A 14,099-nucleotide genomic window follows, 5' to 3' on the forward strand; every position below is an offset into this window, starting at 1 on the left:
GCAAAAGTCGCAAAAGTTTTTGCGACAATCGTAAAAGTCGCAAAAGTTTTTGCGACAATCGCAAGAGTCGCAAAAGTTTTTGCGACAATCACAAAAGTCGCAAAAGTCGCAAAAGTTTTTGCGACAATCTCAAAAGTCGCAAAAGTTTTTGCGACAATCACAAAAGTCGCAAAAGTTTTTGCGACAATCGCAAAAGTCGCAAAAGTCGCAAAAGTTTTTGCGACAATCGCAAAAGTCGCAAAAGTTTTTGCGACAATCGCAAAAGTCGCAAAAGTTTTTGCGACAATGTCAAAAGTCGCAGAAAATTTTGCGACAATCGCAAAAGTCGCAGAAGTTTTTGCGACAATCGCAAAAGTCGCAAAAGTTTTTGCGACAATCTCAAAAGTCGCAGAAGTTTTTGCGACAATCGCAAAAGTCGCAGAAGTTTTTGCGACAATCGCAAAAGTCGCAAAAGTTTTTGCGACAATCGCAAAAGTTTTTGCGACAATCTCAAAAGTCGCAAAAGTTTTTGCGACAATCGCAAAAGTCGCAGAAGTTTTTGCGACAATCTCAAAAGTCGCAAATGTCGCAGAAGTTTTTGCGACAATCGCAGAAGTCGCAGAAGTTTTTGCGACAATCTCAAAAGTCGCAAAAGTTTTTGCGACAATCGCAAAAGTCGCAAAAGTCGCAAAAGTTTTTGCGACAATCTCAAAAGTCGCAAAAGTTTTTGCGACAATCGCAAAAGTTGCAAAAGTTTTTGCGACAATCGCAAAAGTCGCAAAAGTCGCAAAAGTTTTTGCGACAATCTCAAAAGTCGCAGAAGTTTTTGCGACAATCTCAAAAGTCGCAGAAGTTTTTGCGACAATCGCAAAAGTCGCAAAAGTCGCAAAAGTTTTTGCGACAATCGCAAAAGTCGCAAAAGTTTTTGCGACAATCGCAAAAGTCGCAAAAGTTTTTGCGACAATCGCAAAAGTCGCAGAAGTTTTTGCGACAATCGCAAAAGTCGCAAAAGTTTTTGCGACAATCGCAAAAGTCGCAGAAGTTTTTGCGACAATCGCAAAAGTTTTTGCGACAATCGCAAAAGTCGCAAAAGTTTTTGCGACAATCGCAAAAGTCGCAAAAGTTTTTGCGACAATCGCAAAAGTCTCAAAAGTTTTTGCGACAATCGCAAAAGTCGCAAAAGTTTTTGCGACAATCGCAAAAGTCGCAAAAGTTTTTGCGACAATCGCAAAAGTCGCAAAAGTTTTTGCGACAATCGTAAAAGTCGCAAAAGTTTTTGCGACAATCGCAAAAGTCGCAAAAGTTTTTGCGACAATCACAAAAGTCGCAAAAGTTTTTGCGACAATCACAAAAGTCGCAAAAGTCGCAAAAGTTTTTGCGACAATCTCAAAAGTCGCAAAAGTTTTTGCGACAATCACAAAAGTCGCAAAAGTTTTTGCGACAATCGCAAAAGTCGCAAAAGTCGCAAAAGTTTTTGCGACAATCACAAAAGTCGCAGAAGTTTTTGCGACAATCGCAAAAGTCGCAAAAGTTTTTGCGACAATCTCAAAAGTCGCAGAAAATTTTGCGATAATCGCAAAAGTCGCAGAAGTTTTTGCGACAATCGCAAAACTCGCAGAAGTTTTTGCGACAATCTCAAAAGTCGCAGAAGTTTTTGCGACAATCGCAAAAGTCGCAGAAGTTTTTGCGACAATCTCAAAAGTCGCAGAAGTTTTTGCGACAATCGCAAAAGTCGCAGAAGTTTTTGCGACAATCGCAAAAGTCGCAGAAGTTTTTGCGACAATCGCAAAAGTCGCAAAAGTTTTTGCGACAATCGCAAAAGTTTTTGCGACAATCTCAAAAGTCGCAGAAGTTTTTGCGACAATCGCAAAAGTCGCAGAAGTTTTTGCGACAATCGCAAAAGTCGCAAAAGTTTTTGCGACAATCTCAAAAGTCGCAGAAAATTTTGCGATAATCGCAAAAGTCGCAGAAGTTTTTGCGACAATCGCAAAACTCGCAGAAGTTTTTGCGACAATCGCAAAAGTTTTTGCGACAATCGCAAAAGTCGCAAAAGTTTTTGCGACAATCGAAAAAGTCGCAAAAGTTTTTGCGACAATCGCAAAAGTCTCAAAAGTTTTTGCGACAATCGCAAAAGTCGCAAAAGTTTTTGCGACAATCGCAAAAGTCGCAAAAGTTTTTGCGACAATCGCAAAAGTCGCAAAAGTTTTTGCGACAATCGTAAAAGTCGCAAAAGTTTTTGCGACAATCGCAAAAGTCGCAAAAGTTTTTGCGACAATCACAAAAGTCGCAAAAGTTTTTGCGACAATCACAAAAGTCGCAAAAGTCGCAAAAGTTTTTGCGACAATCTCAAAAGTCGCAAAAGTTTTTGCGACAATCACAAAAGTCGCAAAAGTTTTTGCGACAATCGCAAAAGTCGCAAAAGTCGCAAAAGTTTTTGCGACAATCACAAAAGTCGCAGAAGTTTTTGCGACAATCGCAAAAGTCGCAAAAGTTTTTGCGACAATCTCAAAAGTCGCAGAAAATTTTGCGATAATCGCAAAAGTCGCAGAAGTTTTTGCGACAATCGCAAAACTCGCAGAAGTTTTTGCGACAATCTCAAAAGTCGCAGAAGTTTTTGCGACAATCGCAAAAGTCGCAGAAGTTTTTGCGACAATCGCAAAAGTCGCAGAAGTTTTTGCGACAATCGCAAAAGTCGCAAAAGTTTTTGCGACAATCGCAAAAGTTTTTGCGACAATCTCAAAAGTCGCAGAAGTTTTTGCGACAATCGCAAAAGTCGCAGAAGTTTTTGCGACAATCTCAAAAATCGCAAATGTCGCAGAAGTTTTTGCGACAATCGCAGAAGTCGCAGAAGTTTTTGCGACAATCTCAAAAGTCGCAAAAGTTTTTGCGACAATCGCAAAAGTCGCAAAAGTCGCAAAAGTTTTTGCGACAATCTCAAAAGTCGCAGAAGTTTTTGCGACAATCGCAAAAGTCGCAAAAGTCGCAAAAGTTTTTGCGACAATCGCAAAAGTCGCAAAAGTTTTTGCGACAATCGCAAAAGTCGCAAAAGTTTTTGCGACAATCGCAAAAGTCGCAAAAGTTTTTGCGACAATCGCAAAAGTTGCAAAAGTTTTTGCGACAATCGCAAAAGTCGCAGAAGTTTTTGCGACAATCGCAAAAGTTTTTGCGACAATCGCAAAAGTCGCAAAAGTTTTTGCGACAATCGAAAAAGTCGCAAAAGTTTTTGCGACAATCGCAAAAGTCGCAAAAGTCGCAGAAGTTTTTGCGACAATCTCAAAAGTCGCAAAAGTTTTTGCGACAATCGCAAAAGTCGCAAAAGTTTTTGCGACAATCTCAAAACTCGCAGAAGATTTTGCGACAATCGCAAAAGTCGCAAAAGTCGCAAAAGTTTTTGCGACAATCTCAAAAGTCGCAAAAGTTTTTGCGACAATCTCAAAAGTCGCAGAAGTTTTTGCGACAATCGCAAAAGTCGCAAAAGTCGCAAAAGTTTTTGCGACAATCTCAAAAGTCGCAAAAGTTTTTGCGACAATCGCAAAAGTCGCAAAAGTCGCAAAAGTTTTTGCGACAATCGCAAAAGTCGCAGAAGTTTTTGCGACAATCTCAAAAGTCGCAGAAGTTTTTGCGACAATCGCAAAAGTCGCAAAAGTCGCAAAAGTTTTTGCGACAATCGCAAAAGTCGCAAAAGTTTTTGCGACAATCTCAAAAGTCGCAAAAGTTTTTGCGACAATCTCAAAAGTCGCAGAAGTATTTGCGACAATCGCAAAAGTCGCAAAAGTCGCAAAAGTTTTTGCGACAATCGCAAAAGTCGCAGAAGTTTTTGCGACAATCTCAAAAGTCGCAAAAGTTTTTGCGACAATCGCAAAAGTCGCAAAAGTTTTTGCGACAATCGCAAAAGTCGCAAAAGTTTTTGCGACAATCGCAAAAGTCGCAAAAGTTTTTGCGACAATCGCAAAAGTCGCAGAAGTTTTTGCGACAATCGCAAAAGTCGCAGAAGTTTTTGCGACAATCTCAAAAGTCGCAGAAGTTTTTGCGACAATCGCAAAAGTCGCAGAAGTTTTTGCGACAATCGCAAAAGTCGCAGAAGTTTTTGCGACAATCTCAAAAGTCGCAGAAGTTTTTGCGACAATCGCAAAAGTCGCAAAAGTCGCAAAAGTTTTTGCGACAATCTCAAAAGTCGCAAAAGTTTTTGCGACAATCTCAAAAGTCGCAAAAGTTTTTGCGACAATCGCAAAAGTCGCAAAAGTCGCAAAAGTTTTTGCGACAATCGCAAAAGTCGCAAAAGTTTTTGCGACAATCGCAAAAGTCGCAGAAGTTTTTGCGACAATCGCAAAAGTCGCAGAAGTTTTTGCGACAATCTCAAAAGTCGCAAAAACTTTTGCGACAATGGCAAAAGTCGCAGAAGTTTTTGCGACAATCGCAAAAGTCGCAAAAGTTTTTGCGACAATCGCAAAAGTCGCAGAAGTTTTTGCGACAATCGCAAAAGTCGCAGAAATGTTTGCGACAATGGCAAAAGTCGCAGAAGTTTTTGCGACAATCTCAAAAGTCGCAGAAGTTTTTGCGACAATCGCAAAAGTTTTTGCGACAATCGCAAAAGTTTTTGCGACAATCGCAAAAGTCGCAAAAGTTTTTGCGACAATCGCAAAAGTCGCAAAAGTTTTTGCGACAATCGCAAAAGTTGCAAAAGTTTTTGCGACAATCGCAAAAGTCGCAGAAGTTTTTGCGACAATCACTTCGCATCAAATCGCAAAAGTCGCAGAAGTTTTTGCGACAATCGCAAAAGTCGCAGAAGTTTTTGCGACAATCGCAAAAGTTGCAAAAGTTTTTGCGACAATCTCAAAAGTCGCAGAAAATTTTGCGATAATCGCAAAAGTCGCAGAAGTTTTTGCGACAATCGCAAAAGTCGCAGAAGTTTTTGCGACAATCTCAAAAGTCGCAGAAGTTTTTGCGACAATCGCAAAAGTCGCAGAAGTTTTTGCGACAATCGCAAAAGTTTTTGCGACAATCGCAAAAGTCGCAAAAGTTTTTGCGACAATCGCAAAAGTTTTTGCGACAATCTCAAAAGTCGCAGAAGTTTTTGCGACAATCGCAAAAGTCGCAGAAGTTTTTGCGACAATCTCAAAAATCGCAAATGTCGCAGAAGTTTTTGCGACAATCGCAGAAGTCGCAGAAGTTTTTGCGACAATCTCAAAAGTCGCAAAAGTTTTTGCGACAATCGCAAAAGTCGCAAAAGTCGCAAAAGTTTTTGCGACAATCGCAAAAGTCGCAAAAGTTTTTGCGACAATCGCAAAAGTCGCAAAAGTCGCAAAAGTTTTTGCGACAATCTCAAAAGTCGCAAAAGTTTTTGCGACAATCTCAAAAGTCGCAGAAGTTTTTGCGACAATCGCAAAAGTCGCAAAAGTCGCAAAAGTTTTTGCGACAATCGCAAAAGTCGCAAAAGTTTTTGCGACAATCGCAAAAGTCGCAAAAGTTTTTGCAACAATCGCAAAAGTCGCAAAAGTTTTTGCGACAATCTCAAAAGTCGCAGAAGTTTTTGCGACAATCGCAAAAGTCGCAAAAGTTTTTGCGACAATCTCAAAAGTCGCAGAAGTTTTTGCGACAATCGCAAAAGTCGCAGAAGTTTTTGCGACAATCGCAAAAGTCGCAGAAGTTTTTGCGACAATCTCAAAAGTCGCAAAAACTTTTGCGACAATCGCAAAAGTCGCAGAAGTTTTTGCGACAATCGCAAAAGTCGCAGAAGTTTTTGCGACAATCGCAAAAGTCGCAGAAGTTTTTGCGACAATCGCAAAAGTCGCAGAAGTTTTTGAGACAATCGCAAAATCGACAATCGCAGAAGTTTTTGCGACAATCGCAAAAATCGCAGAAGTTTTTGCGACAATCGCAAAAGTTTTTGCGACAATCGCAAAAGTCGCAAAAGTTTTTGCGACAATCGCAAAAGTCGCAAAAGTTTTTGCGACAATCGCAAAAGTTGCAAAAGTTTTTGCGACAATCGCAAAAGTCGCAGAAGTTTTTGCGACAATCACATCGCATCAAATCGCAAAAGTCGCAGAAGTTTTTGCGACAATCGCAAAAGTCGCAGAAGTTTTTGCGACAATCGCAAAAGTCGCAAAAGTTTTTGCGACAATCGCAAAAGTCGCAGAAGTTTTTGCGACAATCGCAAAAGTCGCAGAAGTTTTTGCGACAATCGCAAAAGTCGCAAAAGTTTTTGCGACAATCGCAAAAGTCGCAAAAGTTTTTGCGACAATCGCAAAAGTCGCAGAAGTTTTTGCGACAATCGCAAAAGTTTTTGCGACAATAGCAGAAGTTTTTGCGACAATCGCAGAAGTTTTTGCGACAGTCGCAGAAATTTTTGCGACAGTTGCAAAAGTTTTTGCAACATTCGCAGAAGTTTTTGCGACAATCGCAGAAGATTTTGCGACAATCGCAGAAGTTTTTGCGACAAGTTTTTGCGACTTGGTGCTTGTTCGCAAAATTTTTGGTCGCAAAATTCTGGGTCGCAAAATTCTTCGTCGCAAAATTCATTTTCGCAAAATTCTTGGTCGCAAAATTCTTGTTCGCAAAATTCAAGGATGTCGTTAACAGAGATTTCGATAAGCTATCCACCTATTAGTACGTAATTCTACTGAGCTTTTTCGCCAGCTTTCCAGTTAGCTAAAACGCTTGATGCGTCTAAGCTTTATTTTGAAATCTTTTGGTTCAGCAATTTTACTTGTGGTTTTTTTTAATTTAAAATAATTAATAAAATAATTTAAAATAATAAATAATTTTAAATATTACTTGTAACATATTCATTGCTAAATGAAATAATACATTACTATCATATTTCTTTCGTTAAAAGATGTGCTTTATGATTTCTATTAGTAAATAAACTACGTTTTTGCATAGTTCTTATAATGTTTCATTCCTAACAGATTTTTTTAACTGCTTCAATAAGTTTCATTCGGCATTGCGTGTGTAGCAAAACAACTCTCATCCTCAATAATAATAGTTGTATTTAACAAATCGATCGTCAATCTGATCAACAACCTGTGCTCCGAGTCCGAGTTTGGTTGCACTTACAGTTGCAAAAATATTTACGGCATTTAATGATAAGATGGAAAAAATGAAATTACAAACACAACGCATGTTCCTACGGGCGTCTGGTTTTCTTACTGGGAAATACAACAACATGTTTTTCATCCACTTCCTGACACTGGTACGTATGTACGTACTGGGGACTGGCTGACGCAATTAAAACACAACTGTGATAGTACCATCAATGTTTTGATGTTTTATTTCAGTTAACATTCTCTAGCACCTAACGCGTCAACTAATGATAGTTAGCGCATTTGCATGTTTTAATACTTCTATCATGAACCTTAGATGCTGGCAGGGATTTTATTTTCCATAGATTACGCCTTTTTCCTGCTTGATAAAACAGAACGATCTAATTGGAAACAACCGAAAATGGAAAAATAACCAAAAATGGTATATTAAACGTATTGTGAGTAAGATAACCTCCGCATGCATCTCTTCGTAAACATTGATAAGTATACGTATGGTCGAAAAAATTCCAAAAAATGCCCCTTGGCAACAATTGGTTAAATTATCATGAAAAGTATCACTTATTATTATTGTTGGTGCAGCTGGAAAGCTTTGTTGTGCTATAAATTCTAATATTAAGCATATGGGTGGTAGATATGTTTAATTTAAAATCTTCTTTTAGAATTTATTACTTCATTAATTTTAATTATTTAATTATTTACATCTCCTACGAATTATACAAAAAAAAAAATATATATATATATATATATATATATATATATATATATATATATATATATATATATATATATATATATATATATATATATATATATATATATATATATATATATATATATATATATATATATATATATATATATATATATATATATATATATATATATATATATATATATTTTATGTTCTTTAACACGTAAATAAACAATCCGAACACCAGGATAAAAAGTACTTAAAACACTATATTACAATAACGATGTACAACGCAATAAAACTTTACATACAAAAAACCTATACGCCCGCTAGTCCCTAATGCTCGCGCTCGCACCTCTTATCGCGGATGGCCTGCAGTGAAGTGTATGTCAACGGTCACCCCGAGGTCGTCGTCCCGACCTCGGTCCTCGGAAGGATCGCGATGGCTGCGCCCTTTAGCTGCACGTGGTTGTTGACAGCTCTAGCGTCTGAAAACCGTCGCACGTAGCGAGCGGCCCAGAGCACAAATGTTGCGCAACTTTGATTCCGTCCACAACATCTCCCCCTGTTAATATAGCTGGTACTGGTCCAACCAACGTGAGGGTCTTATATTTCTAGAAGACCTACGTGGTACTTGTACCAGCTGTTCTTCTTCCTTGTGGTCATCTAGTTCATCTGTTGGAGACTCTTCAGGTGATGTAGGTGAACAGGAAGTGTAGACTGAACCCGAATTGGACGATGACGATGGCGAGGACGCAGACGATGTGATAGCAGACTCAGGCGGTATTGTAGACGATGGTGGAGTCGACGATGACGATGGTGACAAACAACTCGGTGATGGAATAGACGTTGTTGGAGCCAATGATAACGATAACGGTGGCGCCTGAACAGGTGATGGAGTGCACTGATCGTCAAGCAACGGTGGTGGCTCGTGCATTACATTCCATGAATCCAGAAATACATCCAGAGCTAAGGGTTTCGAAGAGCGGCTCTGCTGATGACGATTTCCGTTACGCCTACGCATTTGATTTACATGCCTTCGAAGTGTACGTTGATCACCGGTTACAACTTCATACATAACGTTGCCACATCTTCCGGTTATGACTGCTGGCTCCCATTTCCAAATGTTTCTGCTGTATGTCTTGACGTACACTAAATCTCCGCAGGACAACTCTCTCACCTTCTCAGGTACACTGTGTTTAAATGGATTTAAGGTAGGACGAAGCAGATCCAAAGTTGTTCGCATTTTACGACCTAACATGAGCTCAGCTGGTGATTTCTTTTCTTCTGTGGACGGATTTGGAGTCGATCGATAGGTTTGTAAAAATATGTCCAATGCCTCCGGAAGTGATGTATCTTCTGCACTAATCTTTTTCATCGATCTCTTGAACGTGTCTACAAACCTCTCAGCCTGGCCATTTGACTGAGGATGAAATGGTGCTGTTCTCAGATGTTCTATGCCATTGTGAGCGCAAAAATCAGCAAAAATCTCGCTAGTAAACTGCGTGCCATTGTCACTTACAAGCGTGACTGGATTTCCAAAACGTGAAAATATTCCTCGTAGAATTGCTATAGTCGCCGATGCCGTAATGCTTGATGTTTTTACAATCTCTGGCCATTTTGAGTATGCATCCACGACAATTAAAAAATAGTCCCCTTCCAGAGGGCCAGCGTAATCGATATGCACACGCTGCCATGGTGATGAAGGTTTAGGCCAAGGAACAGGAGCTGAATGAGCAGGTGACTTTGAAACAGCTTGACACCTCTCACAAGAGGCTACGCATTCGCTTATGTCTTTATCGATGGATGGCCAATATACGTAGCTACGAGCTAACGATTTCATTCTTTGAATGCCAGGATGGCCACGATGGAACTGTCGGAGGCATCGTTCCTGAAGGCTGTTTGGAATTATGACTCTCTCGCCAAATAATAAACACTCATCCACTGCTGATAACGCTTCCCTTCTTGCATAAAAACTTGCTAATTCTCCTGTATAAATAGTATTATGTGGCCAACCGTTTTGTGTAAAATGTAGTACCTTTGATAAAATTGAATCTTTTCCCGTTTGTTTGGCTACTTCCGTAAAATTGATTGGTAGGGATGAGATGTTGCTGATGACTACTGATTTTACATCCTTCTCTAGCTCCAAATTGGCGATTATATAGTCTTCATCTGGCTTGCTGTGCTCGCTTATCAATCTTGATAGGATGTCGGCATTTCCAAATTTCTCCGTGGTTACATATTCGATTTCAAAATCGTACATTAAAAGCGTAAGGGCAAAACGCTGTAACCTGTTTGCAGTGTAAACAGGAATACCTTTCTTGTTTCCAAATATTCTTAGCAGAGGCCTGTGATCTGTCTGAAGACGGAAATGCCGACCAAATATCATCTTATGAAATTTGGTCACTGCGAAAATGATAGCTAGCTCTTCCCGGTCGATTTGACTGTATCTTTGCTCGGCTTTTGTAAGAGATCGTGATGCATGTTGTACAACCTTCATACTGCCATCAGAAAATTTGTGACTTAGAGTTGCTCCCAGACCAACGGAAGACGCATCAGCTGATACCACTATCTCAAGTCGCGGATCATAGTGGGTTAATAATAGGTTTGAAGACAATACTGACTTGAATTTTTCAAAAACTTTCTGGCATTCTGCAGTCCACGCAAATTCTCTCCCTTCTTTTAGTAGTGCATCCAGTGGGTACCGCAAATTTCGTAGATTTGGAATAAAGCGCCCATAATAATTGATTGCTCCGAGGAATGACCTTACTTCACTGACATCTGATGGTGCTGGCAAATTGGTTATAGCTTTAACTTTTTCCGGATCTGGTCTGATGCCTTGATTATCGATTATGTGCCCTAGATACCGTATTTGCTTCTCATTAAAAAAACATTTTTCTACGCGAATTGTGAAACCATAATCTTGAATTCTAGCGAGCGTTTCATTTAAAATATCATCATGTTCTTTCTGATTCCTACCTCCGATAATGATATCATCCATGTAACTGGAAACTCCCCGCAATCCAATGAGCATTTTGTCCATCAACTGTTGAAAAGCCGCAGGAGCTACCTTGATGCCCGGTGGTAGTCGGTTGTAGGAGTAAAGCCCTTTATGCGTGTTGATGGTTAGAAACTTCCGACTCTGCTCAGCAATTTCGACCTGAAGGAAAGCATCCGATAAATCTATTTGTGTAAAATGAGTGCAATTACCTAGCCTGGCGAAAATATCTGCTGGTAGTGGAAGCGGGTACTCCTGGGGGTGCAAGGCTCCATTGAGACCGGTCGAGTAATCTCCGCAGATCCTTATCTGACCGTTTGCTTTCCGCACGACGACAATTGGTGCGGCCCAGTCAGAGAAATCGACCGGTGTGATGACTCCTAGCTTCTCCAGCCGGTCCAGTTCCTTGTCGACTGCATCCAGCATAGCGTACGCAACTGGACGTTTAGGGCAGAAAACTGGACGACACTTTTCTTTCAGCTGCAGAGTAACGTTTCCCTTTGTACATAGGCCCATGCCCTCTCCAAACAGCTTGGGATAACGTAGTCGTAGCTCCTTATTCGTTGATGATTGAATGGCGTTGCATATCTGGTCAACAGGCACTGACCATAAGGAAAAGGCCTCGATTAGGTCGGTTCCCAACAGCTTCAAGTCCGCTTGCGAAACATAAACCGTCTCGACACGCTGCTCTTCTTTGATGGTGATGTTGGCACTGAATTCGCCGATTATATGCAACACTGCTCCCGATGCTGTTTTGGCATCGATTCCTTCTCTCCTGAACGCTGTGCACATTGACTGAGACCGTTCTAGTATTTGCTTGCTGACGATTGAAATTCGCTTGGTTATAGTTCCGACGATAATTGTTGTACGTTTTGCAAAATCCTTCTTTGTGGCCTATTCTTCCACAATCGGCACATTTGTGAGTACGGTACGTACAGTCTCGAGACCAGTGTAGTCCTCCACATAGCCAGCACGATCTGCTAGGGGGTTTCGAATCGTATGGCAGGTTGCTTCGATAATGCTGGAACTGTGTTTCCTTATGCTTCACTGCATAGACTTGTTCGGTGTTCTCTCTTTCGATCATTGCGCTGTCGTGTCTTAAGTTGATAATGCGTTGACATTCGGTTGTAATATGCTCCAGGGTGGTTTCAGGACGTTCCTCGATCCGCACTAACAGTCTTTGACGAATTTCCACATCCTTATCATCTTTCAACCCGCAAACAAATACAAGGCATTTAAGCTGTTCCTCCGTCAACTTGCCTAGCTCAAAGTTGACTACACCCCGGTTGACGCGACATGCGTACGCTAGATAATCTTCCGTCTTCCCCTTCACCGTATTTAAGCATTTGAACCGTCGATGTAACAGGGACTCCTTAGTTCCGAACAAATCTGTCAGCTTTGCGACCGTCTCTGGTAATGAAAAATCTCGTGAGAACTTTGGCAAGATAAAATTTACATACCGGTCATGTTCAAGAGTTCCTAGCTTGCGCATGAGAAGGCGCACTTTTGCTTCGTCGCTCAACCGGGCAGCATCTCTTTCGAACAGGTCCTCATAGCGGTTGTACCATGCGGCAAATGTCGTTCCAGCCTCAGCATCGTATTTAAATTCTTTAATGTGGCTGCACAACGAATCCAAGATTTGTTCCGGTGTTGTGGATGAACTTTGACCTGACCCTTGCTGCTGCATTAACTGCGCCAAAATGTTCTGCTGCTGCGCCATTTGTTGCTGCATTAATTTCAAGATCTGCATCATCGACGAACTATCCATCGACACCGATGGCGGCGTTTGTAATGGAGGTTGCTGCACTGATGGTTCTCCAGAACCATTTTGTAGCTGGTGCGTCGGTTGCACATTAAAACCCGCACTAGAGCGCCTTTCTTCATCACCACTGGTATTCATTTTATAAATTATTTGCAGAGAGAGAAAAAAAAAATTGTCCTCGACAGAAAAAAAAATAAAACCGAACTGTACACGAACTTTTCAATCAAGCTACTGAGCTTAGCTATCCTACTACACACGTTCTGATGATCCTTTTTATATACTTTTTTTTCTTTTACACTCACTGAATAGGTTTTTTTTTTTTTAATTATTAAACAATTTCACTGCACTGCGCGTTTTTTTCAGTTAGAGAAGGAGCAGTTTTTTTTTCTTTTTTTTTTACAACGCAGGTTCTACACACTGATGAGGAAAATACTTCTCGTCGCCACTTTTATGTTCTTTAACACGTAAATAAACAATCCGAACACCAGGATAAAAAGTACTTAAAACACTATATTACAATAACGATGTACAACGCAATAAAACTTTACATACAAAAAACCTATACGCCCGCTAGTCCCTAATGCTCGCGCTCGCACCTCTTATCGCGGATGGCCTGCAGTGAAGTGTATGTCAACGGTCACCCCGAGGTCGTCGTCCCGACCTCGGTCCTCGGAAGGATCGCGATGGCTGCGCCCTTTAGCTGCACGTGGTTGTTGACAGCTCTAGCGTCTGAAAACCGTCGCACGTAGCGAGCGGCCCAGAGCACAAATGTTGCGCAACTTTGATTCCGTCCACAACAATATATATATATATATATATATATATATATGTATATATTTCGACTATTTTTTATTTTCTAGTGTAAATTAGAAACGACAACTTCACACAACTTCAACTGAAATTCAATAATTTTAATATACGTGTTGTACAGTTAAACCCATTTATTTTTCATTACGCTTTACAATTAAACCGTTCAAATGAGTTGTTTGGCCCATTCCCGCTGATAACACCCATCATTCCATCCCGTCGTATGACGAAAGCACCCACTTCCCTTTCTCTTGCCCTATCGAAGAAAGTAAAAATCTCGTGACCGAGCACATGGAGCCGATACGCAGCAAAACTCCAGAGCACGAGATTACTACTAACCTATACACTAAAGCGCTTGCGCTTGCGCATCCATTGCGCAAATTGTTTTTATTTTGCACCTCTGCTGATCAAAGCACGGTGGGGGGGGCCTTGGATGCGTTACAGAATAACACGAATGACCTAAAGCTCCACGGTGGAGGACGATTAAGGGGGCTCGCTTCAGGGGATGGTACGCATGGCAGGAGGTGTGTCCGATGGTACTATATAAAGCATTAAGGTGTCGGATTCTGGTCAATAGTACTCGTTCAACCAGACAGAACGTTACACGAATTAAAAGTTCATCCCTTAGTAACAAGTGACGGGAAAAGGCGAAACAACATGATCACTCGGACAAGCTTCGTCTCAGCAGCGACTGCGGTTGCCTTCATTGTGCTGCTTGTGATCGACAATGGCCAGAGTGCGGTAGTTATTAGCCGTACCGATGGAAGTACATCTCCGGCGTCGAAGGAAACCCCCGCAGCAGCTAGTGGCAGCGTTCGT

At 40.8% G+C, this 14,099-nt stretch overlaps 1 protein-coding gene across 1 annotated transcript in view; it reads right to left on the reverse strand.

Moving 5' to 3' along the window:
• LOC125907581 (uncharacterized protein K02A2.6-like) overlaps positions 1–12,611 on the reverse strand; it is a 140,079-nt gene extending 127,468 nt beyond the window's left edge. The window contains exons 1-2 of the mRNA XM_049610787.1: positions 11,887–12,611; positions 10,693–11,531 (exon numbers count right to left, since the gene is read on the reverse strand). Coding sequence (XP_049466744.1) covers positions 10,693–11,531; positions 11,887–12,611 — 1,564 coding nt within the window. The remainder of the gene's footprint in view (positions 1–10,692; positions 11,532–11,886) is intronic.
• Between the last annotated feature and the right edge of the window lie 1,488 nt (positions 12,612–14,099).

The sequence above is a fragment of the Anopheles coluzzii genome, chromosome 3 (assembly GCF_943734685.1).
Source record: "Anopheles coluzzii chromosome 3, AcolN3, whole genome shotgun sequence".
NCBI classification, from domain to species: Eukaryota; Metazoa; Arthropoda; class Insecta; order Diptera; family Culicidae; genus Anopheles; species Anopheles coluzzii.